At 38.3% G+C, this 23,185-nt stretch overlaps 2 protein-coding genes across 2 annotated transcripts in view; one reads left to right on the top strand and one right to left on the bottom strand.

Annotated features, from left to right (window-relative positions):
- LOC143029929 (polycystin-1-like protein 2) overlaps positions 1–23,185 on the top strand; it is a 187,079-nt gene that overhangs the window by 126,247 nt on the left and 37,647 nt on the right. Inside the window, exons 25-28 of the mRNA XM_076193140.1 lie at positions 2,201–2,339; positions 17,445–17,511; positions 19,706–19,907; positions 23,024–23,144. Coding sequence (XP_076049255.1) covers positions 2,201–2,339; positions 17,445–17,511; positions 19,706–19,907; positions 23,024–23,144 — 529 coding nt within the window. The remainder of the gene's footprint in view (positions 1–2,200; positions 2,340–17,444; positions 17,512–19,705; positions 19,908–23,023; positions 23,145–23,185) is intronic.
- On the bottom strand, positions 12,802–14,009 carry LOC143029576 (uncharacterized). The gene is made up of 2 exons (XM_076192261.1): positions 13,650–14,009; positions 12,802–13,486 (listed from the first exon to the last, which is right to left on the bottom strand). The coding sequence occupies exons 1-2, from the start codon at positions 13,985–13,987 to the stop codon at positions 12,967–12,969; spliced, it is 858 nt and encodes a 285-aa protein (XP_076048376.1). The 5' UTR covers positions 13,988–14,009; the 3' UTR covers positions 12,802–12,966.

The raw sequence follows: 23,185 nt of genomic DNA, 5'->3' as shown, positions 1-23,185 counted from the left end.
TCTTTTATCTTTCGCCTGACTGCGCCCTCTGTTAAACCAGCACTTGATATACACCTTTTCCTGTTTCTGTCTTGGTACATATTTATCCACATCATTATAAATTCTTATCAAAATTATCCATTTTTTTTCCTCTTGTGTCTCTTCATTGTAGAATTTTTCCCAACTTGCATTTTGAAAAAAAAAATTCTTAAGTGTCCCAAATTCAGTTTTATTATACATTAATCTTTCTTTTCTGTATTTCTCCTTTCTATATATATTTCCTCCTTTAGTTCAAACTCTATTAATATGTGATCACTCTTCCCAAGTGGTCTTGTATTCAATTTTATCCAGTTTCAGGTTCTGATGTAAATATCAAATCTAGTCTCGACGATTCTTCATTATTTCTATATTTGGTATTTTCTTTTACCCATTGTGTCATTGTATTTTCTATAGTCATGTCAAGTAATGCATTTCCCCATAGATCCTCTCCACTTTCCAGTGTCATCTCTTCCCAACAGACTCTTTTGCAGTTAAAGTCTCCCATAATTACCTGGTTTATCCAGCTCTATCCTTCAGTATATCATTTAATGAATGCCTTGTATCTTTCAGTATTTTAGAAAACTCGCTCTCTTTCCAAGAGCCCAATTTTTTGGGGTACATGAATCATCACAAACTTTTTGTTTTTCATGTCACAATTTTCATCTTTCATCGTGATCATTTCCACACAATTTTTACCATCTGTAACCTTAGTCACATTTAAGTTTTTCTTAGCCAAAAATATGACTCTTCCTCCCTGTTTCTTGTCTCTATTTTTAATCCAGTGATTATATGATCCATGTCCAACATTATTTGGTGGTAGTGGACCCCTTAATTTCATTTCCATGATTCCCATTATGTCTGTTTTTTCTAACAGGTAATCATTTTGCCAATTTAAGTCTGAGATCAATCTATGTTAGTATAAGCCACTTTTAATTTTTTCCTTCTCTATTGCTTTTTCTATTCCTTTCATTTCCCTTACCTGAATATACCATTTTCTCAGCTTCATGTCTAATGCTCTCCAATAGAACTCCTGTTTTTTTTTTTATCTCCATTCTTTTTGCATTTTCTTCTTTAGCTTCACTTCTTAGTGTCTTCTTTCTCTTTCCTCAACATTCATTTCTCTTATTATTCATATATTTTGATAGTGTCCACTCTTTGCTAACTTTCCTGATTTTGCTAATATGTCTTCTCCTACCTTTTGTGACCTTAATTTTATCTTTAGAGGTCAATTTATTTCTTTTGTGTACTGTCACATTCTATACACTTCATCTATTTCCTTTTCTATTTCTTGATCTGTCTTGAACTTCTTTTAGGATTGTTCTTACCATTTCTCTTCTTCTCTCAAGTATCTATTCAGACCATGTTTTTCCTTTAGTTCATATACAATACACATTTTCTTATCCACTATATTTCTAACCCAATTTGCTTTTTCTTTGATTACTTGAATAATTGTGTCTTTTGCATTCTCCTACAGTTGTTTCTTGGTTTTCTTTCCATTCTTTTTTAATATTTAGCCAATTCTCTTCTAAATTCTCATTTTTTTCAGACATTGCCTTTATTTTGTCATTTACCTCGTTTTTTTTTTTTAAGTTGCACTATTGGTGCTATCTTTGTTTTTTAACCTTTCATTTTTGCATTTTACCTCATTTTTTTTTAATTTACATAGCTCATTATTCACTTCAGCATTCTTTTTCTTTAAATCATACACCTCTCATAGACTCATAATCTCTTTCTTTAGATCTATGATTTCTTCATCTATGTCTATGATTTGACTCAAGTTTTTTCTCTCATCCATAACAAATCTAGAAAACGGTTCATCATCACTTATTTTTTTAAACTGCCTTGGAGTTTCAAGGCCTCTTTACATTAAGTCTCAATTTTGTACCACTAGAGGACTCTGCACTGTCAACATTCGGCTCAATCTCACCGCCATTTTTCCTTGTTCTGCCCTGATTCCCTTTAATTTTCACTTGGCAGAGACTAATAACACTGCACTAGACCATTTCAGACAATCACAAGCATTCTCCTTCCCAGTCAAACAACCCAGGCCTCCTACTCTCCTTGCACTATTGAGAAATTTCATCTTTTGGATGCAGCCTACTGGAGCACTTGTTGACGGTTCACTGCTTCACATGTGCTAGAATTAGGTCTCCCCTTATACTAAGGATGCTCCCCATTTCAGATGATGATTGGGCTTGTAGTAATGGGTGCAACCTATCCACCTGTACTAGTGCTCATTTTTGTATTCCGTCGATCACGTCCAAGGTTGCGGCCAGAGGCACGTTCAATTGCAGCTATTAACGCTCAACGCAAGATGTCAGGTAGGTTGCAACTATAACTTCATTAATTCATATAAGGTGAAAATATTCTTTATTAATGATACTGAATAGTTGGTTTGTAAATTTTAGTTTTGACTGAATATGTGCATTTCATAGTCTTACTGTTGAACATGGACAATAAGGTGTACAAGCATGTGTTGATTGGATTAGAAGGGGAATGGAGAGAATAATTGGGGAAGCACAATGTGGATTTAGGAGAGAAGAAGGGTGTATAGATCAAGTGTTTGTAGTAAATTAACTATATGAGAAATATTTGGAAAAAGGCAGAGCCAGTGTTAGCCTATTTTGTGCCCTTAGCAGGGCTGCAGCTGGTGCCCCCACCCACCTCTCACTTCATGACTGGGTTTGTTTACAATTAATATGTGCATTTTGTAAAGTCTTACTGTTAAGTATGGATGGTAAGGGGTATGAGTATGTGTTGGTAGGATTAAGAAGGGAATGGAGAAAGTAATTGAGGAAAAGCAATCTGGATTTAGGAGAGAAGGAGGTTGTATAGATCAAGCATTTGTAGTAAATCAACTATATGAAAAGTATTTGGGAAAGGCAGTGCCAATGCTAGTCTATTTTGTGCCCTTAGCAGGACTGCAGCTAGTGCCCTCCCAACCTCTCATTTCATAACTGGGTTTGTTTACAAAGTAATCAAGGTATATTGAAATACTGTTAGTTTGCTCATGCATACCAATGCTAATGATAATGCATGTTAATACATGCATAATTAGCCATCTGTTTCATCTATATACCAAACAACTTCTTGCCCCTTATAAGGGAGGTAACCAGCCATAGCTACCCAGCCTTCAGCCATCCCATACTTATCCAACACCCATTTGTTTCCCTATCAACTGAACTCCTTCTGGATGAAGGGTCATCCCTGTCCCCTGACCAATATCTGGCTCAGAAGCAGTGTAGCAATACTCAGTACCTCCACAGTAGGGTTCAACAGCTAAAACTGGTTTACCTTCACTGTTTTATTGACATGACAACCCTCCCTTTTCATCAACTTATATGGACAGACTGAACTCTGTCATCCTGTAAGCCCATAAATGCCTGGACCTTAGTCTTGCTCCTAGAGACTTAAGAGTCCAAACAGTCTTGCCTCATTGTGCAGTGACTTGAGGGCAGTAACCAAGACCCTCAATGACTCCATAAGAAGAGCAGCAGGGTCATCAAAGACTGCATCAGTGACTACAGTGTTGACAATGGATGCTCTGCAACGACATTGAAAATTTTGTCCAATACCCAGCCCATGCAAGTATTGAAAAGTGTTGGGTAGAGGACATACCCTTCCTTCAATACTGAAGTAACAGGAAATGAACAGGACACCCTCCATTATTTACCTCACTCTGCTCCAGACTGTAAGTCACACACCAAGTTGATAATCTTTGCAACAATCCCACAGATCTACAGAAGACCCCAGAGCATCCTATGATGTACCAAGTCAAACACCATGTCGAGATCAACAGTCTGCAAGAAACCCCTGTTGAAGCTCGCATTGGTGCTCCATAAGAACACAAAGTGGTAGGATCCAATCAATTGTTGACTTACAAGGTGTGAACCCAGACTGCTCAGACCTCTGAAACATTAGCAAATGTAGAGAGAAACTCAAAGTTGATAAAACACCAGGGCTTGACAGTTGGCATCCAAGGATCTCAATTGAAATTAAAAATGAGAAAAATGAGATTGTTGTTGCATTAGAAATGATAGAAAAAAAAAAAAATCATATCCAGAGATGTCCTAAGAGGATGGAAATTAGCTAATGTTAGCCCCCTATTTAAAAAGGGTGACAAGACGGAGCTTATGAACTACAGGCCTATAAGCTTAACCTATCAGTACAAGTCAAATTCTCACAGGTAGCATTAGCTGCCTGGTGTACAATGATGCATCACAATACTCACATTTAAGATATAAAGTTACATTTATATTACTCATTCTCTTTCACTCTGAATGTTAATAATCACAGAAAATATGATCAGGCCAATTCAGAATATGGGGTCACTCAGCTACAACTACAAAATAAATATAATCAAGACAATGCCAGTATCCTCATATACCCACTCATACCTCATGACACCTATGTAGGCATCATTGTAATGAAGGGGTTAACCTCAATCATGGGAAATAGTATGGAAACTATCATCAGAGATGCTATCAAACACCATTTAGAAAGTAACTGTTTAATAAATGATAGCCAGCATGGATTCAGACAGAAATGTTCTTGTATGACTAATGTACTCAAGTTCTACAACACAGACATCTCAAATTATGACAACAGAAACAATATAGATTTAATATATTTAGACTTTACAAAGGCTTTTGATACCATCCTGCATGAAAGATACTTACTAAATTAGCTTTACATGGAATCAGTGGTAGTCTATTCAGCTGGACTAGTAATTGGTTAAATGATCATAAACAAAAAGTTGTTCTAATTGGCAAAACTTCTAGATGAGAAAATGTTAAAGTGGAGATACTCAGGGTTCCATTCTTGGGCCACTTCTATTCATAGTATTTATAAAGGATATAGACCACGGACTGAAATCTATTGTCTCCAGATTTGGTGATGATACAAAACCGTGTGGAATGGTAAACAATCAATTGAACCAATTAGATACTCAAGATGATTTAGATAAATACAGCAATGGTCTAAAAAGTGGCAAATGAAATTTAACACAAGTAAATGTAAGTTTATGCACATTGGTGAAAATAACAATAAGTACGATTTCAAGTTATTTGGAAATTCGTTATCAAAAGTGGATAGTGAAAAGGGTCTCGGCGTAATTATCAGTGATGATCTCAAATCATCTAAGTAATGTATTTCCACCTCTGAGAAAGCAAACAAGATTCTAGGACTGATTGCACAATCTTTTGATTTTAAAGTCCATCTGTCATTAACAAGCTATATAAATCGTTAGTTCGTACACATTTGGAATATGCTGTTTCCGTATGGCCACCAAATCTCATTAAAGAATGTGACAGATTGGAAAAAGTACAATAATGAGCCACAAAATTGATTCCAAATATCAGAAATAAATCATACAAAAATTGAAAAAACATATGAATATATTTTCCCTAAAAAGGTGTAAACTTGAGTGTGATTTCATACAGGTATTTAAGAATCTGAAGGGAATTGACAACATCAAAAGTGACAAAATTTTCACACTGAATGCAAATCAGACAAGAAATAATGGTCTTAAACTGTCAGGAAGTAAACTTAATTTGGAAGTGGATAGAAACAACTTCCCCAACTGTGTAGTAAATGAATGAAATAAACTTCCTCCAGAGGCAGTGCAATGTAACACAGTTCAAATTTTTAAGATTCAACTAGATAAACACCTAAGTGAAATACTGTAATGCCAGCCATTTATTATATTTTATTTATTTACTTATTATTATGTTTTTTTCTTTTTTATGAATTATTGTTATTCATCTGTTTATGTATTATTTATCATTATCTGTTTGTTTTATTTATATATTTAATCATTTATTTGTTTATTCATTTATTCTTTATTATATATATTTTGCATCGGACCTAGTTATGTACCAAAAGGTCTTCTATTGGCATGCTCTTCCTTTGTAATCCTCTGTAATCCTTTGTGAACAAATCCATGTCAGCAGCAGATGGGCAAGCAACATACCAGGCACAATGAGGTGTAATACTGTGGTAGTTCTTGCAGTCCTGCCTGTTCCATTTCCCATTTCAGAAGCAACAACTGGCTCACCTCCCACTTCCTTCCACTCTCACTAATCATCTCCAACCCTCTGCCCTCACATTTCCTATATCCCATCCATGAATATGAACAACCACAGTGACATTACACAACCCTGATGCAACTCCATCTTCACCTCAGACCAGCTACTTTCACCATTTTATACCTTAACACAAGCTTTACTACTAATGTAGAAACTTTTAAATGCCTTTGACAACTTTCCCCTGTCCCATACATTTGTAATACTTCCCACAATGCCATCCTGTCAACCTTGTCAATACAAAAGCCCCCAAAGCTTATCTTTGTCTAAAATCTTGTAATATATCTGCCTTACAACAAATTTTGGTCCTCACATTCTCTACCTTTCCAAAAACCCACACACTTCCTCCCAGATTACTTCCTCTGTTTCCCGTCTATCCCTCTCAGCTAACACCCTGCCAAAGGTCTTTCCAACTACACACAACAGACTGATCAATCTAAAACTATTATAACTGTATGTCTCTTTTTCCTCCAATCCTCTGGTATATTTCCATCCCTGAGGCACACATTAAACAGTCTCACTAGCCAATCCACTGTAATAATTTTTCCCTTTTTCAGACACTCATCATGACATTCATCCAAACCAAAGGCTTTACCAGCTCTTATCATTTTCAATGCACTTTGTATCTACTCTTTTCTTTAGCCCAGTCATTATCCTAGCTCTTCCTACTGCCACAATCAAACCCTCCTTAACCTCTTCTAGATTCAGCATTTTTCTGAAATACTCTGAAGATCTTCCCCTTACCAATTTCACTGCCATTAACATCTGTCTGCACCCTTTACCTTTTCCTCTATCTAACTCATCTCCTCACCTCACTCTTTTCACTTCCTTCTAAACCATTTGTTTAATATACACTGGGGTTAGGGTGGCTTTCGAAGAGTTGAAGCACTATTTGATGAAATTAGGGAAAATGTGTCCCAACCTCTCTTCCTAACCCCCCAAAAATAAGAAACATACATCTATATACCAAAAGGCTTTTTCCCCTTGATAAGGGAGATAGCCAAAAAACAAAGGCATAAAAACCACTCCCACCCATTTCATCCCTAACATACTCCACTCCCCTCCACCCTTTTCCCTCCCTCTTATCTTGGCACCTAAGAAACACTTAATAAAAAGAACTTTTTATTGATGCATTTTCATGTATAATAAATGTAGAACACAGTGATACTAATGTTACATGTTAAAAGAATACATTTATTTACAAATCAGAAGCCACAGAATTTCTGCTGTGGTGAGGTTTGTATGTTGAATTTCCGAGTTTAATTTTTTAATTAAGGTTTAGGGGTAGGAATTTATTTAGGCTGAATCTGTGAGTTGTCAAAATGTGGTGTGTTGAATTGTATAGCCCCAGTGTGTATACATACATACATACATATACTGAGGCTTTTTCCCCCTTACACGGGAGGTAGCCAAAAAGGGAAATGCATAAAAACACTCCCACCCATTTCATCCCCACATACACTCCACACCCCTCCCACCCTCCCTCTCATCTGAGCACCTCCTGGATGACGGGTCATCCCTGCACCCTGCCCACCGCCCTGGGTCAGAAGCAGTGTCGCAAGACACAGCACATCCACAGCAAGGCCGCTTCATTTAATACATACATACATACATGTATACATGTATATATATATATATATATATATATATATATATATATATATATATATATATATATATATATATATACATACATACATATATATATATACATACATATATATATATACTGTATATATATATATATATATATATATATATATATTTTGATTGAAGTTCACAGCAGCTTCTGCGTTCACGACTTTTTTGCTGAGAAGTTCTACATCTCTGATGATGGAACGGTGAGCAATGGGTAGCTCCCATAAAAGTTGTCCGAAAGACATAGAAAGTTCTTGTAGATGAAGAACACTTTATTAAAACAAGCTTTCGACCTACATAGGTCATCTTCAGGTTACGGTACAGGCAAAGAAGGGAACAGTTTATATAGGGAACTAAATACAGAGTGGAAGAAAAGGAGGAACGTGATTGGTCAAGGCTGGCCAATAGGGATCTAGTTGTCTTTCGGACGACTTTTATGGGAACTACCCATTGCTCACCGTTCCATCATCAGAGATGTAGAACTTCTCAGCAAAAAAGTCGTGAACGCAGAAGCTGCTGTGAACTTCAATCAAAATTGTCTACATGAGAACCTGCTACCGAAATACACCAATATATATATATATATATAAAACATAAATCCACTCCCACCCATTTCATCCCCATATACTCCACTCCCATTCATCATCCCTCTCTCCCTCTGTTCTTAGCTCCTCCTGGATGACAGGTCATCCCTGCATCTCGCCCAATGCCTTGGGTCAAAAGCAATGTAGCAAGATGCAGCACATCCACAGCATGGCTACTTCACTTAATCTGTCTCCTCATGCAGAAAAAGAGAAGATGGGGAGAAAACCTTCTGGCTGTCAAAATATTATTCTCACATACTCCCTTCCACTACCCACTCTCTTGGCCGTGATTTGATCAGCTCCCTCAGTCCAGTACCTAGTGTGTCTAGTTTGCTTTTTAAAGGATTTTCTTTCTTCATTAGAATAGAAAAAAGGTGAGGTGTAAAAACTGTTTAATTTACATTATGTAAAAATATAAATTTTAACATACAATGAATTAGATGGTATGAACAGGGTGCGAGCATGGGAGGCAGAGATGCCACTGCACACATCCCTTTCCTTTTATATGAGGGCGAACAATGAAAGTGCCAATGACAAACTGCCACTTTGTTACATTTATAAGCCTAATCTGTCTCTATTTACCTGGCTTCACATAATCCATCCATTCTTTTATTTTTGTGAAAAGAAGGCTTATAATTCATCAACTGCTAGTTATCAAAGTAGTAAGAACAGCTAATATGTATGATAATTCTACGGTACCGGACAAAAGTGATGCCCGGGTGGGGTGGGAGGACAAGAATTTTGCCCATTTTATAACCATACCCACAGGATATAGTATTGAATTCAGACAAAAGTGATGGCTGGGCTGTGTGTACTGTAGGATAGTCTAAGTCACATGGCAGCACAAAATGATGGTTAGTGTGCATCTAGCTATTGTGGGAAGAGGATTGCTGTGATAAGTGCTGATAGAATTTTCTCTGATGCATCACATTTTTACCACTCCAGGCATCCCTATGACCCTAATATGACCTCTAGAAGGGAATATTCACATGAAGCAGTTGGTCAGATAATTGCTTAGGGATCTGGCCTGCAAACCAAGCAAATAGTGCAGCAAATTGGTGCCAGTGATGGGTTTCTTCACAGGGCGGCACCTCTTGTAATTCAGGTCCTTGATGTGGCGGTGTACTGTCCTCACAGACACACCACCAAACAGATCTGGGTTGTCCTGCTTTATTTTCCGGGCTGTGGTTCTTACAGTAGACTCCAAAGTATGTTTCAAAATATTGTGGGCTCGACCAGAAGTCTTCTTAGGTCTACCAGACCTTGGTTTTGAAGATGGTAGGTTGTTCCCTCCCTCCTCATAAAATCTGGCAACCCACTGGGACACTGTTCTCTCACTGACACCAATTTGCTGCACTATTTGCTTGGTTTGCAGGCCAGATTCCTCTGGGTACTCTGGATACAAAAATTATACAAAAAAAAAAAAATTAGGTAGTGATGAGGGAAATTTTTCTGGATTCAGTGGATATGATAAAAGACTTTTTAGTAGAATTATAGATATAGAGAGGGAGATGAGACTTGTGAGGGAATCATGGAAGCAAGAGACTAACAATCTATGGAGGGTGAATCAAGAAGTAAATAAAGAAGTGAGTGACTTGAAATAATGAATACTGAAATAAATGAAAAGGTAAGTGCACTAAAAAAAGAATTGGCTGAGTTAAAATGTGAAAATGAGAGGTTGAAAAATAGTGATAACACTAATAGTGCAACCATAAAGAAAGAACTGAACAAATAAAAGTAATGAAAATAAAGGAAACAACATAGGAGAGGATGATTTACAACAACTCAGGAATGAATGGAGGAAAGACCAAGAAAAAGATAAGGTAATTTTTAAAGAAATAGTTCATCAACAAATGCAGGAGAATGCCGAAGATGCAGTCATTAAGGTAATTAAAGAAAAAGAAAATCATTAGTTTGTCCACATTTGGAATATCCTGTTTCTGTATGGTCACTGAATCTCATTGAATACATTGACAGATTGGAAAAAGTACAACGGCGAGCCACAAAACTAAATTATATGAAAATTGATTTAACATATGAATCTGTTTTTCCTAAAGAAACATAGACTCAGAGATGGCTTGATATAGGTCTTTAAAATTCTAATGGGAATTGAAAACATCAAAAGTGACAAAATTTTCACACTGAATGAGAATCTGACAGGAAATAATGGTCTCAAACTGTCAAGAAGTAGATTTAATTTGGAAGCGAGTAAAAACAACTTCACCAACCATGTAGTAAATGAATGGAATAAACTTCCTGCAAAGGCAATATAGTACAGTTCAAAGTTTTAAGATTCATTTAGATAAACACCTAAGCAAGATGCTGTAATGCCTGCCATTTATTTTATATTATTTGTTTGTTTGTTATTATTTGTCTGTTTATTATTATTTGCTTGATTATCATTTATTATTATTTACTATTTACCTGTTTATCTATTATTTAACTTTACCCACTTATTTACTCTATCTATTATTATTTATATTATTATAATTTCTATTTTATTTATTTATTTATCATTATTATCATTTTGTTGCATCCAGTCTAGTTATGGACCAAAAGGTCTCTTGTCAGCATGCTCCTTCTTTGTAATCCTTTGTAACCTAGTAAGAGATACAGTAGACAAAAAAAAGTGTATAGTAGTATATGGTCTAAAGGAAAAACATAACCTAAATTGGTCCCTGAGAGATAAAGAAGAGAAAGAATTGGCAAGAAAAGTTCTAAAAGTAGTACAAGATGAAGAGCAAGAAATAGAAAAGGAAATAGAGGAAGTGCACAGAATGGGTAAATATACAAAAGAAAAAAGTCAACCCCTAAAGGTCTAATTAAGGTCACAAATGGCAGTGTATGGGTAAAAAGAAACATAAGTAATGAGGAAAGAGAAAGAGATAAGACATTAAGAAACAAAGCTAAGAAAAACAACAAGAAAAAAACAGAGATTGAGAAACTCAGTTCTATTGGAGAGTGTTAGACATAAGACTAAAAAAATTGTATATTCAAGTAAAAGAAACAAAAGGTTCAGAGAATGAGATGGACAGAGTAGAAAATTTAAACCAACTTGTACCAATATTAACGGATTAATCTCAGGATTAAATGAACTAAATCATTACCTGTCAGAAGATAAAACAGACACAATGGGACTTGTGGAGACAAAATTAAGGGGTCCACTATTACCAGTGTTAGACATTGATTATATAATCATTGGCTTAGAAATATGAGAAACAAGGTGGAGTCAAGTACTTGGCTAAGAAAAACTTAAATGTGATGAAAGTTACATATAGAGAAAACAGGGTGGAAATGATCACAATAAGAGTTGAAGATAATGACATGAAAAGCAGAAAGTTTGCAGTAATTTATGGGCCCCCAAAAATGGGGTCTTGGAAAGAAATTATTCTAAAATGTTAGATGATACAAGACTTTCATTAAACAAGATGCTGAATGATGGAGGTAACACAGTACATATGGAAGATTTTAACTGCAAAGAAATCATTTGGGAAGAGATGACAGTGAAAGGTGGAGAGGATCAATGGGAAAATGTATTACTTGACATGACTATAGAACATACTCTGACACAATGGGTAAAAGAAAACACTAGATTTAGAAATAATGAAGAACCATCGAGACAAGATTTATTATTTATGTCAGAACCTGAAATTGTGGACAAAATTGAATGCAAGACACCAATTGCAAAGAGTGGCCACATACTGCCTGAGTTAGAAGTAAAGAAGGAAATATAGAAAGAAATGAGAAATACAGAAAAGGAAGACTGATGTATAGTAAAACGGACTTTGAGAAGCTTAGGAAAAAAATTCTTAAAGCGAACTGGGAAAAATCCTACAATGAAGAAAAACAAGTGGAAGAAAAATAAATTATTCTAATGAAAATCTCTAAAGAAGGAGTGGAACAAATGTGTCCCAAAGGAAAACAGGAAAAGGTGTATAATAAGTGCTAGTTTAACAGAGGGTGCAGTCAGGCAAAAGATAGAAGAGATAAAGCTTGGAAAAGATAGAGAAAACAAAAAACCTAGAAAGTGGCAAATACATATTAATCAAAGGAACAAATATGTAGAAATACACAGGGTAGAAAAAAGAAACTATGAAAAAGACATGATAGAAAAATGTAAAGATCAGCCCAGACTATTCTATAGGCATGTAAATGGTAAACTAAAAAACAGAGGTGGGCGTGTGAACCTTTTTTTGGGTTCCAAATCCGAACTGAATAGCGAACCCAATTTTCAAAATTTTGGTGAGAATATATATTTCGAACATTTGTCCGCGAACCTCCTAATCTTTAAAAGTCTGCAAAGTGAACCTTAATTCCGATACCTTTCGAACAATTCCAAACCTAAGTTTTACTCATTCTGAATCTCCGAATCTAAATTTAAAGCTTTCCGATTAAAAAAAGTGTTTTTTAAGATATCTACATTATTTATTAAACAAATTATTACTAGAAAAACAAATTATTAATAGTAGACAGTAAAAAGTAAAAACAAAAGTTCACAAAACAAAACAGTAAAAACATTTAAAACAAAAATTCACAACACTTCAGTCTTCACTCTTCACTCTTCACAGATTCACTCTAACTTGTCGGCCCTCTCTCTCTCCCTCTTAACCAACTTCAAGTTTCCCTTCATGAAGGTCAGGTTCTCAAAGTTCAGATTGGTCAGAGGCTCGCTTTGGCCTCAAAATGTCCGAGCCGAAGCTGAAGAGTTGTTCAGCTGAGGCAGACGAGGGCAGGGGAGTGTTATACTTGATGAAACAGTTCACCCAGTGCTCCCTTTGCTCCTTGGGGAAGTTTGCCGGGGAGATCTTCATGATGCTTGTGACGAGAATGGCGCCCCAAGTGTCTACTTCCTTGCCGACCTCCTCCTCCAGGTTGGCCACCACCACAGGCCCTTCCTCGTCCTCAAGAAGGAAGGCAAACTCGTTGTGCTCGCTGGTGTGGCTGGCCACAGACTGTGGCCTGGAGGTGGGCTGGCTGGAGGCAGAGGCCACATCCCCTTCCTTGGACCTGATTTGGGCCACAAGGTCCGACACCATCTTGTCCCTCACCAGGTTGTACAAGTCAAGATTTGTCCTGCGTATGTACTTGACCATCTTTAGATGGAACCTGGGGTGGAAGGCAGTCGCAAGGAGCTTCTCCTGGTCCTCAAACATGTGTTGAAACCTGAAAAGATTAAGATATGAGTTAATTTAATTATTGATTAATGATTATTATTATTATTATTTTTTTTTTCATTTCAATTACTATAGAATATTATATTATTTTATTATTTATATAATTATATTATATTATTATTATATTATATTAAAATATTAAAAATATCTACCTTTCAGTGAAGCCCTTTTTGTCTCTGCCATGGTGCTCCTGTGTCCCCAGGAGGTAGGTGACGAGGGGCTTGGCATGCTTGATGCTGTTGTCATCCCTAAGCAGGTTCAAGTCCCTCTGGAGCACCATCAAGTTGGGAAGGAAGTTCCCCATGTAGGCATGCTGGTCTGACTGCATTTTATCCAAAGCATTGGCAACTGGGGCCATGACTTTGACGTACTCGGCGATGACCTCGTTGTCCTCGTCAACAAAGGCGGGGATCGGGTTGGGGCGCATGCTGGTACAGAGATCATTGATCTTTTTATGGGTGTCCAGGTCCTGTAGCAGGCCAGAAAGCATCTTATAGCTGTCATAGCTGGAGTTCCACCTTGTCACGCCAGGGACTTGAAGTTTTTTGCCGATAGTATCCTTTATCTCGTTGGCTGTGACAGTTCGGCGGCCCTGGGCATTCCACAAAGACTGTGCCTTGGCAGCCGACCTTCTGAAGATATTCCTGCAACCATGGTTCCATTGTGGGACCCGAAAAAAGAATATTTATTATTTAATATTTTATTACAATTCACAAATGAAAAAATGATAAATAATAATTTACATCTTTTTAGTTTTTACCAAAAGAACAATAAATTATTTAATAATTATAAATTATTAATTTATTAAATTAAAAAAAATAAAATTATTATACTCACTTTGGAAACATCCTCAGACGCCAGGAGGTTCAGAGTGTGTGCACCACACCTCTGGTGTTTAGGCAGGCTGACCTCGGCTTTGTCAGCCTGGTCCAGGGCCTCCTCCATAGATATGACCTGAGGCTCGTCAACCAGCTCTTCGTCAGGCTTGTCCTCGCCAGGTTGTATGACGACGTCCCCTTGTGCAAAGTTGACAAATGCACTTACATAGTTTGTGCCATTGTCTGTGGTCGTGCAGAGAATCTTGCTGCTGGTGCTGAAGTCCCCATGCAGCTTGCTTAAGGACGTCACCAAGTACTCGGCTGTCTGGCTCTCCTTCACCTCCTTCATGCCCAAGACTGCAGTCGTCCTCTCCAGGGTGGCCTTGTCCAACCACGAGACTGTGGAGCCTATGAAGGCCCGGTTGTGGCTCGACCAGCTGTCGGCAGTGGTGGCCAGGTAGTCCTGCTTGGACATGATCTGGGTGAGCTCATTTTTGGCCCTGGCGCTCATATGCTTGATGTCGTCGCCAAGCATTTTCCTGGACGGCAGCTTGAACTGAGGGTTCAGGTAGTTGAGGAAGGCCCTGAGCGCCTCTGACTCTGTTGTTATGGTGGGCAGCATGTCACGGATAATCCACTGAAACATAAAAAAGATGTGTGAGTATTTGAAGTTAAATTTTTGTTATAAATTATTTTTATTTATTAAAGTTAATTAATTTATTAAATTATTTTCATACTAAAACAGTAGAACTTTTAAAAGTAAAACTTACCTCATAAAACAGGTCAAGGGCCTTCTGCTGGTCAAACCTCTCAGCCATAGCCTCCTCAATACAGCCCTGCCTGAGGCTTTTGGCATCCCGACCACCACCAGCAGAGCGGCCACTTTTGCTGCTGCCATCTAAGGCTGCTTTTAAGGCAGGACTATCTAAAGGGTGCTTGATGGCATAATGCTTCTTTAAGTTGCTGTTGGTGTCATTCTAAAGCTTCAGCCTCGCAGTGCAATTTTTCTTGGCACAGAGGGCAAACCTGGCGTCCCTGCCGACACCACACTTGAAGAAGGTGTAGAGGTCCCTTTCCCTCCTGGAACCATGACCTCCCTCGGCTTGCTCGGCCTCGGTGTCGGCAATGTCCATGTCCTCGGCTCGACATGTGCCAGACATCAGCTTTGGACTCGAAAACTCTGGCAGTTGGATATCGCTGGCATCAGATTCACTCTCAGCGAGGCCGCTTGGGTTCGTGGACCTTGGTGTGTCAGACTGAGCACTTGGGTTTCTCGACCTCGGTGTGGATGTCACGTACTTATCCATTGTCAGCGGTGAGTAGAGTAGTCTAGCCTCCTTGGGTGTCCTCTCCAGAGTGTTGTCAGTGCAACGGTTGAAGAATGTCTGACTATTGTAGCACTGTTTAACTAAATCGTAACTTACGGGACGCGGTGACAAGAAAGTCTGCAGACTGTGCAGATTTGTAAACACTAAACAAGCGCTCTGATTGGCTGCTGCAGTCACCGGTGCATGCGCGGTGGCTGCGCGTCACTAACAAGCGTTCTGATTGGTTGGCAGCCAGCTGCGGTCACATGACGAGTCTGTGTGGTACAGATAAAGCAATGAGTTAAACACCACGAGTATATTTCCAAGTTCAAAGAAGGGCAGTCCAGGCAGTACTGTACTACTAGTCTTTGTTTCGCATTACTACACAGTCACACAGGCTTGCATATCGAGCAGTGGTCATTTGAGACACACACACACACACACACTTACACGCCCATACTGAAATAGAAGTAGAGAGAAGCGATAAAGTAAAACACAATGCTAATGGTCAAAGGCGTCTCTAGTTGTTACAGAAACATAGGCGTCACCACATCTGTATGCCATGGAAAAGTTGAAAACCAATGTTTGGTCGTCTTCGTTTTTTCGAATTTTTCCTGGGATACGGAGGTTCGGATTCGCGAAAAAAAAGACGTTCCGAATCCGGAAGCCCGAATCTTTTTTAACGTCGGTCCGAATCCAAACCTCCGAACCCAAATCCGGGATTTTGCCGGTCCGAACAAATCCGCGGATAAAGGTTCGCGAACATTTGTTCGGAACGCCCACCTCTGCTAAAAAACAAATATGAAATAGTGAAACTATGCCAAGGGAATATGGAATACACAGAAGATACAGAAATGGCTAAAGTCATGAGCAAACACTTCAAGTCAGTTTTCACTATAGGAAATGTACTAAAGAAAAACTGGTCACATACCTCAAAAACTGTTCTTATTCAAATAATAGTATCACAACTACAAACACTTACTACAATCCTGGACACTTCAAAATAACACCACGTATTGGAGAAATATTTTGAGGTATAGACTAAGTGGTCTTTGGGAGAGAACTGAGCAGAGCTTTAGAAGAGGACAACAAGAGTTGATGCATCTGTATAAAAAACTCTTTCTTGACTTCTTTTAGATTTTTTTTATAACCTCATGACTCCTGCCCCAGACCAAGAGATCTTATTTGTCAGTTTTAACAAGATAAACACAACTATCATGTCACCTCTTTCTCTTATTTCTTTCAATGATGGTAGGGCCATACATTTTATCCTGTATTTGTACATTTTTTTTGCAAGGCTGAGATCCAATTTGGTCATTGCTGTTTGTACTCTCTCAATCTTGTTTTTATTCACCACTAGCAGGTACCCATTACTGGTCCCTGTATATGTATGCATGTCCACAGACATATTTTCAACTTCTCATGTGTTCATATCTATTACCACATGAACATCTACAGGCATATTGTTCACCCATTCCCATTGCCCTATGCCCTCCTCTTGCATCCACTTTCTTACCTTTATGTACCCTCCCACTACCATTCATATTTCTTCCTTTTCTCCCCTTCTACACCATGTTCTCCACACTCTTCTATTACTTTTCAACCTCATTTGTCATTTATGAGCTGTTCCTTTTTCCTCACTTAATGATTTTTGGTCCCTCCATCTCCCTTTGAGTCATCTTAAACTTCTTTCTTCCTCTGATTTAGCATCATAAACACTTTTTACCAAACTGAGGTAAAAAGAATAGATATTTCATACACTAAATATTATTTTGAAAATTCAGGCCCTGCATTTAGTATGATACTTATTTTACTGTTTCAGGAGTAGAGCACCCCTCTTCAATGATCCAACCCTTCAGCAAAGGACATAAAGAGAGTGACAGTGAGAGGTGAGATTCACCACTATACATACTTGTATAAGGGTGCACCCACATATATATGTCACCAAGATATGACAAATACAAATAAAAACCAGTTTAGAATGATCACACCCCACCAGTATAAGGGAGGTAGCCAAAGTCAAAGGCATAAAATCCACTCCCACCCATTTCATCCCCACATACTCCACTCCTAGTCACCACCCCTCCCTCCCTCTTTTCTTGGCTCCTTCTGGATGACTGGTCATCCCTGCATCTTGCCCATTGTCCTGGGTCAGAGGCAGTGTAGCAAGACAGCACATCCACAGCAAAACTGCTTCATTTAATCAGCGACCCCCCTCTCCATCCCTTCATGCAGAAAAGGGAGGATAGGGAGAAATTCCTTCGGGTTGCATCAAAATATCATTCACACATACTCCCTCAACCCCCCATCCCCCACTTACACCCTCCCATGCATCACAGCATAATCCATACACAACCATTTTCTATTTTCCCTATTTTCTGTCTTCTCCCTTCCTTCCTAAACAAACATTCCCCTTTTTCCCAATGCCCCTTTTATTCCATCCATCCATCTGATCCTTTGTTGGCCCTCATGTTCACTCCTTCCACCTCTGCCTTCCATACCTCTTTTACTCTAACATTCTTCATTCATTCTTTCCATGCATCCAAACCATCCCAACACTCTTTCATCAACCCTATCTCCCAACACCCTTTTCAACCTCCCGCTCTCCTCCTCACCCTTTTGTTTCTCACTCTATCCAGCCTAGTAACCTCTACCAAACTTCTCAGGCATTTCATCTCGAACACATTTAAACTCTTCCTCTCTTATGTTCCATGTTTTTTGCCCTGTACAGTGCTGCTGGCACGATCACTTCTTGATACAATCTCATCTTAGCATCCATTCCCAAATGTCTATTTCTCATTACACTATTTAATCCCCCAAGGCATTTACCTGCTTCTCTCAATCTACATTCTACTTCCATCCCCACTCCTCCCTTTCCCACTACATTTGCACCCAAGTATCTAAACGTATCCACTTCCTCCAGTCTCTCTCCCTTAATACTCTCAGTTTGCTGCCATCCTCTCCCCTTATACATCACCTTACTTTTACCCACATTTATCTTCAACTTCCTTCTTTCACACACCTTCCCAAACTCCATCACTAACTTCCTTAATCCCTCCTCTGATCCTGCTATAAGTGCAGTGTCATCAGCAAACAACAACTGGCTTATCTCCCATTTTTCTCCATTTTCTTTAACCATCTCCAATCTCTGGCCCATTACCCTTGTGCTTACCTTAATCTACTCATTTATTCATATTCATTTATTTGCTGATGTATAAATTGAACAGCCAAGGCAACATAACACACCCCTGGTGAAGTCCCACCTTTACCTCAAACCACTCGCTCTCTCCATTTCTAATTCTACCACAGGCTCTTAACAGCTTTCCTCATATCCCATATATATGTAATACCTCCCATAGTACCTCCTGTATACCTTGCCATAAGCCTTTTCCAAATCCATAAAGGCCCAAAAAAATATCCTTACTCTTTCCCAAAGCTTTCTTACATATCTGCCTTACCACAAAAGTCTGATCCACGTAATCCTTACCTGTCCTAAATCCACACAGTTCCTCACCAATTACTCCCTCTGTTCCTCTCCTAATCCTCTCAATGAAAACCCTTCCCAGCTACACTCAACAAACTGATCCCTCTGAAACTACTACACTCACACTGCTGGTAGCTGTTGGTAGACAAATAGAACCCCGAAAGTAGTGTCTCATTTGTAGGGTTTTTACTTATTGTTGCTACATGTGGATACACCCTAAAGTGAAATGAGGGGATGAGTTTTCACCAATATCTCTGTCATCTCTCTACATTTTTCCTACAGAAAACAAGACTATTAATCAAAATATAAATACCCTTAACTAACTAAACACATAAAATATTAGGTAAAGCACAACAGTGGCATGATTTTGTTCACAAGGATAAACAAACTAATAAACTACAGTTCATAACAACAATTCTCTGAGGTCTGCATCCTAGGCAGCTGCCTTACCAGCCATAATACACTGGCCCTTATCACTGTCAAAGGAATGTTTGGTTAAGACACTGTTGAATTTGTGTTGGCCAGTGGATTATGTCAATTTGACTTAATAGGACATTTTGTAGTCAAGTTACCAATTTGTTTTGTTTCTTTTGGGACAGCTTACCCCGATCTGTTGGACCCTATGTGTTGCCCTGGTGGTGTGCCCTGATTGCTTGGTTTTTTGTGATTGGTATCATCGCTGGCAGCATCTTCTTTGTCTATAGCCGGTCTGTCATCTTTAATTCTACAAGTATGTCTGGCTGGTGCCATTCTTTCATCACAGCCTTCCTTGCTTCTTTCTTGGTCATTGAAAACCTGATGGTGAGTGTGAAGTAGAAAGGAAACAATGTTTTTTCTAGGAAATGAAATGATAATTAATCATGTGTGTATATATTGTATGTTGCTACATTGCTTTTGACCCAGGGCAGTGCCCGAGATACAGGGATGACCCGTCATCTAGGAGTAGCCAAGAAAAGAGGGAGGGAGGGGTGGTGAATGGGAGTGGAGTATATGGAGATAAAATGGATGGGAGTGGATTTATGACTTTGACTTTGGTTACCTCCCTTGTAAGGGGGAGAAAGCTATTGGTATATGTATGTATGTATGTATATTTATCTTGTTATATCTACTGCACAAGGGTATTCATCAACAATTAGTACATACATATACCAAGGCTTTTTTCCCCCTTGTGCCTTGTCCAAAAAGGACAAGGCACAAAAACATTCCCATCCATTTCATCCCCGAAAACACTCCACACCCGTCCACCCTCCCTCCCATCCCAGCACCCATTAGTACTTTAGGGATATAGAAACAAACCTATGATTTTTTTATATAAATTTGTAAATGCTTGGAATAGCTTAGAAGGTAATATAGCCCAAGCTTGAACAATATATGAGCTCAAAGCTAAATATGATAATTGGAAATTAAGGATAAAGATTAAGTTTGAACTGTACATGAATTTGAGGTTAGGTATGATAAATTGGAGAGTAGGAGATGGGACTCCTCTGTACTGATTCTAGTGAATTGATGTCCATTCTGTAGGACGGAGACCAAAACTGTACCTCATAGTCAAGGATGGGTCTAACTAACGCTAGATAGGGTTTAATAATTACCTCTGCACTTCTATTCATTAACGTCCTAGCAGTGAAACCTAATGCTCTGTTAGCTTTATTCCTGGTGTTAATGCACTGTTTCCTGGTTTTAAGGTCCGGACACACTAGAACTCCCAAGTCTCTCTCGCACTCAGTTTTCTCTAAAAGCATGCTATCTAAGCTGTATCTATTTTCGGGGTTGTGTAGCCCTACGTTTAACATGCTACACTTAGAGATATTGAAGTTCATTTGCCATTTCACTGACCATGTGAACAATTTGTTAAGATCATCCTGCAGAATCTCTGCGTCGTCTCCTGACCTAATTAGGCATCATATTTTAGTGTTGTCTGCAAACTTACTAACATCACTATTTATCCCGTTGTCTAAGTCGTTTATGTACATAATGAACAACAAGTGACCCAAAACCGAGCCCTGGACCAGGGACCCCACTAGTAACATTGCCCCACCTAGATTTTACTCCATTTATGGTGACCCGCTGTTTTCTGTTACTAATCCAAGCTCTAATCCATTCTAACACTTTTCCTCCTATGCCATGGCCTTTGATTTATTTAGTAGTCTCTGGTGTGGCACCTTATCGAATGCTTTGCTTTACAATTATGTAAATATCCATATGGGTGTCCTGCCCCCCCCTTTTTTTTTCTATGAGAGGGGATAAGAATGTTGTTGTTGTGTTACCATGCACATTGTAGAAAGCAGCTCAATGGGATGGAGTGAGAGGTTTGGTAATTCCCCTCTGCAATTCTCTCCTTTGAAGAGTCAAGGTAAAATAGGATTTAAAAGTATTTCTGAATCTGTGCATGTAAAAGTTGAGTAAATAGGATATGATTGATTTTTCAAGAAGAAGAATGATGTATGTGTTTTTATTGAGAGATTAAACTAAAAGAGAATGATGAGGTTGAATTTGGGAATGGGATAGGTATGAAGTCAGGAGTGGAGAAGAGTGGCTCTAATGGTGATTGATAAGATGTATTTACTAAAGACCATTTTAGTACAATGACGCCTATGTAGGTGTCATGAGGTGTGAGTGGGCACACGAGGATTTGGCGTTGACATTTTGATTATATATATTTTTTGTACAGTGAGTCCTCCTTATATGGTCATTCTTTATCCAGCAAATTCACAGTTACAGTATTTGGTAATTACTACCCTCAATTCTATTTACGGTAAGAAAAATTCAGATACGATATACATTAGATATTTTGAAGAGGAAAGAGCAGGGAGAAGGTACGTCTGCCATATCCTATTATTACATGTTATAATGAGTTCGGTATACAATAATTTCAATTTGGGGTAAGGTTTTCAGGAACGCATATGTACTATATAACGAGGACTCACTGTAGTCGTAAAGTATACGAGTTACCCCCAGATTCTGTGAACTGGTTTGATCACATTTTCTGAGTTTATTATTACTCACAGTAAAAGAGAACAAGCAATACAGCAGTGACTTTATATTTTATAATGTGAGTAGTGTGAGGCATTGTACATATGGCAGCTGATGCTGCACGCAAGAATTTGACTTGTACTGAAGTGGTTAATTGTAGTACAGTATATAGAGAAAAATTATACTTATGTTGCTGTCTCTTATTCTCCAACTATCATACCTATTTTTGAATTAATGTATAGTTCTAACTTGGGCTATATGATTTTCTTGGCTATTCTAGGGGTTTATGAATCTGTATGGCATACTTTAATTTTTCATATCCTTCAGACATGTGGTCTTTTTAATGTGTTCCCATGATCATTTGATATCCTCCCATTCCAAACCCCTTGATCATGTGATGCCATCCCATCCTAAAACAAGAGATCTCAGTTTACCCCCTTTATTGACCTGAACACTGCAATCAAGTCACCTCTTTCTATTATTAAAGAGGGATAAGAGAAAAACAAGAGGACATGAAAGGAAACTCAGAAAGGATAGTTATAGAAGAGATCTGAAAAAAAAAAAAATAGTTTTCCACACAGAGTGGTGGGTATCTGGAACAAATTGGATGAGGCAACAGTGTGTGTAGAAACTATACAAGAATTTAAGAACAAACTTGATGCTGAAAGATACAAAAATGGGTCACTATGAGCATAGCTCTCTTCCTGTATAATACAACTAGTTACAACTAGGTAAATATTAATTCAGTGCATCTGTATAAAAAAATGTCTTGATTAATCAAGACCTCATTATAGAGTCTGATCTTTGGCTGAATAAAATTATCAGGCATCAGCTAGAAAAAATGTGTAGATGTCATCAGTGAATTGACATGATTAAGATACTCACTTTGCATATATGCATAAGTGCTAGGCCCAAACCTTTCATACCTTCACCATTTCTGGCAGGTGGTGGTACGAGCTGTCTTCTTTGCCTACTGCTGCAAACCACAGAACATTGATGCTGATGATATTGATTATGATGAGAAAGCTCCTGTCCTCTTTATGGATGAGGAATGGCTTCACCCACGTAAGTACACAAATACCTATCTCACATACTCGAATTTAAGA

This window comes from Oratosquilla oratoria, chromosome 11 (assembly GCF_046742065.1).
Source record: "Oratosquilla oratoria isolate Oo_2021 chromosome 11, ASM4674206v1, whole genome shotgun sequence".
NCBI lineage: Eukaryota > Metazoa > Arthropoda > Malacostraca > Stomatopoda > Squillidae > Oratosquilla > Oratosquilla oratoria.
This window is presented reverse-complemented; position numbering and strand designations above follow the sequence as displayed.

Excerpts from the sequence above, each read along its gene's own strand:
- LOC143029576 (XM_076192261.1), bottom strand. The coding sequence starts at position 13,987 with ATGCTTTCTGGCCTGCTACAGGACCTGGACACCCATAAAAAGATCAAT. Across the intron at positions 13,487-13,649 it reads AAAAAGGGCTTCACTGAAAG|GTTTCAACACATGTTTGAGG; the intron begins GTAGATATTTTT and ends TAATCTTTTCAG.